Genomic DNA, 1755 nt, shown 5'->3' with positions numbered 1-1755 from the left:
CGGTTTAAGGTTCAAAAAAACACATTATTTTCCACATACTGTACATTATTGTTTCTCCTCTATGCCCCGCCTAGTCTCAGCCTCAGACGTCACGCCCACGGAACGTTGGCTAAACGTCTGATGCATAAGGCACACAAAAGTGGAAACACTTCAGGAGTTTCGAAGTTGTCATCGGATTGGTTGAATTATATAGGATTTCCGGGAGACGTGTGCGTCGCGTTCTTCAACGTTCCGCCTTGAAACAAATATGCCGGGACGCCAAACCCCCTCACGAAAGAAGAAAAACATTGTGTTTACAACCGGCCAATGAAAGCTGCCATGGATTCCAGACCTTCAGCCATCAGTCCGAAGGTCTGGCTACGCGAGACTAGTACTGTACATATACTGTACACACAGTATATAATCACACACACACACACACTGTAAACAGAAATGCAAGGGGGTAAAAATAATTTCTTTGAAATTCTAACTGAACAAATTATGTATAAGTGTTTTCACACATGATCACTGGGTGTAGATCATCAGTAAATGAGTGTGGCATTTAAATGGCAGTGTTTCCTAAATTAAACAAAAGAGCTGTTAGTTTTGAATGTGCGTAATGTTGAGAACCGTGTTTAGGGTTTTGCAAAAAGTTTGTTTTACAATAGCAAACTGAGTTTAAAGCATGTAATGTGCTTGTAGTTTTGCAGACTTGGTCTAAAGATTAGGTATACGAGTGAACTGTTTCACTGAGTGGGCCTCAAGTACCACTTTTAGTGTCTAAGCATTTAAAAAAAAAAAAACTAACAGAAGAACTGAAAATTATCATTCTACTTGATGAAATGTTTTAAATGTAATACAATACTTAGATGTTAATATCATGAGCACACTTGCATTACAATATGTTTGGTTTTAAAAACAGGCAAAAAGAAGCACCTATTGTTATAGCAAGAAATGTAGCTGCTATTGTGCCGTGGGGAGGAAGTTTTCAGTTCTGAAATACATAGTATGTTTACAAAGCATGAATCCTTTTGTTTTGACGAGAGTAGCTGAATGTTTGTTTATGTTTTGTTTTTTTTACCTTGGTGAGCAGTAGGACTCTCTTCTGCATGCGACGGACAAGCGAATCCTGGTTCTCTCTTTTCTTCTGTTCCTCTTGAGCTTTGGCACGCATTTGAGCGATCTCAGGCAGGAGCTCAGCACGGGCCTTCTCCACAGAGCGAATACTGAAAGAGACAGATAGAAAAAGGCAGGATGGAGCAGCTCTGGGGAGAACACAAAGAACTGCATTTTCTATATCCTGGAAGGTAATTTCCTTATAACAAAAGCTGCCTTCTCAGTGTTCTAAGCTGAATATATGCTCTTTGTCGCTGGGCCGTTCTGGGAAATGGCACAATGTTATGTGGAAGACAGTGAGCCATAAACAATTCCCAGAAACAACCGTGAAAACAGCCCCCCAGTGAAGTTAAATGAATGTGCATGTCTGATGGGGAGTAATCCATAATCATTACAATATTTTGCTAAATGTTCACTAACTAGTAAGATTGAGTGCACTTTGGTATAGTTAAGTAAATACTCATTTGAAATATGTATAACAAAATATTATAATATATACATACATACAGATACACACACTCCATGTGTGTGTTTGTGTGTGTATGTATGTGTATGTATGTATGTGTTCATCGCAGTCTCCTGTCTAATGAGTGATGGGGTTGGGAGGCGTGCTGAACTGAGGCGGAGGGTTCGCTACTCATGCCAGTGGAATCAATAGCA

General features: G+C 39.7%; 1 protein-coding gene across 1 annotated transcript in view; it reads right to left on the bottom strand.

The window, feature by feature from the left end:
- LOC107702494 (mitotic arrest deficient 1 like 1) overlaps positions 1–1244 on the bottom strand; it is a gene marked incomplete at its 5' end in the record, with an annotated part of 60348 nt that extends 59104 nt beyond the window's left edge. Inside the window, one exon of the mRNA XM_016504842.1 lies at positions 1061–1244. Coding sequence (XP_016360328.1) covers positions 1061–1244 — 184 coding nt within the window. The remainder of the gene's footprint in view (positions 1–1060) is intronic.
- Positions 1245–1755: the final 511 nt, after the last annotated feature.

Source organism: Sinocyclocheilus anshuiensis, unplaced genomic scaffold (genome assembly GCF_001515605.1).
Source record: "Sinocyclocheilus anshuiensis isolate Anshui unplaced genomic scaffold, SAMN03320099.WGS_v1.1 scaffold218, whole genome shotgun sequence".
Classification (NCBI taxonomy): Eukaryota; Metazoa; Chordata; class Actinopteri; order Cypriniformes; family Cyprinidae; genus Sinocyclocheilus; species Sinocyclocheilus anshuiensis.
This window is presented reverse-complemented; position numbering and strand designations above follow the sequence as displayed.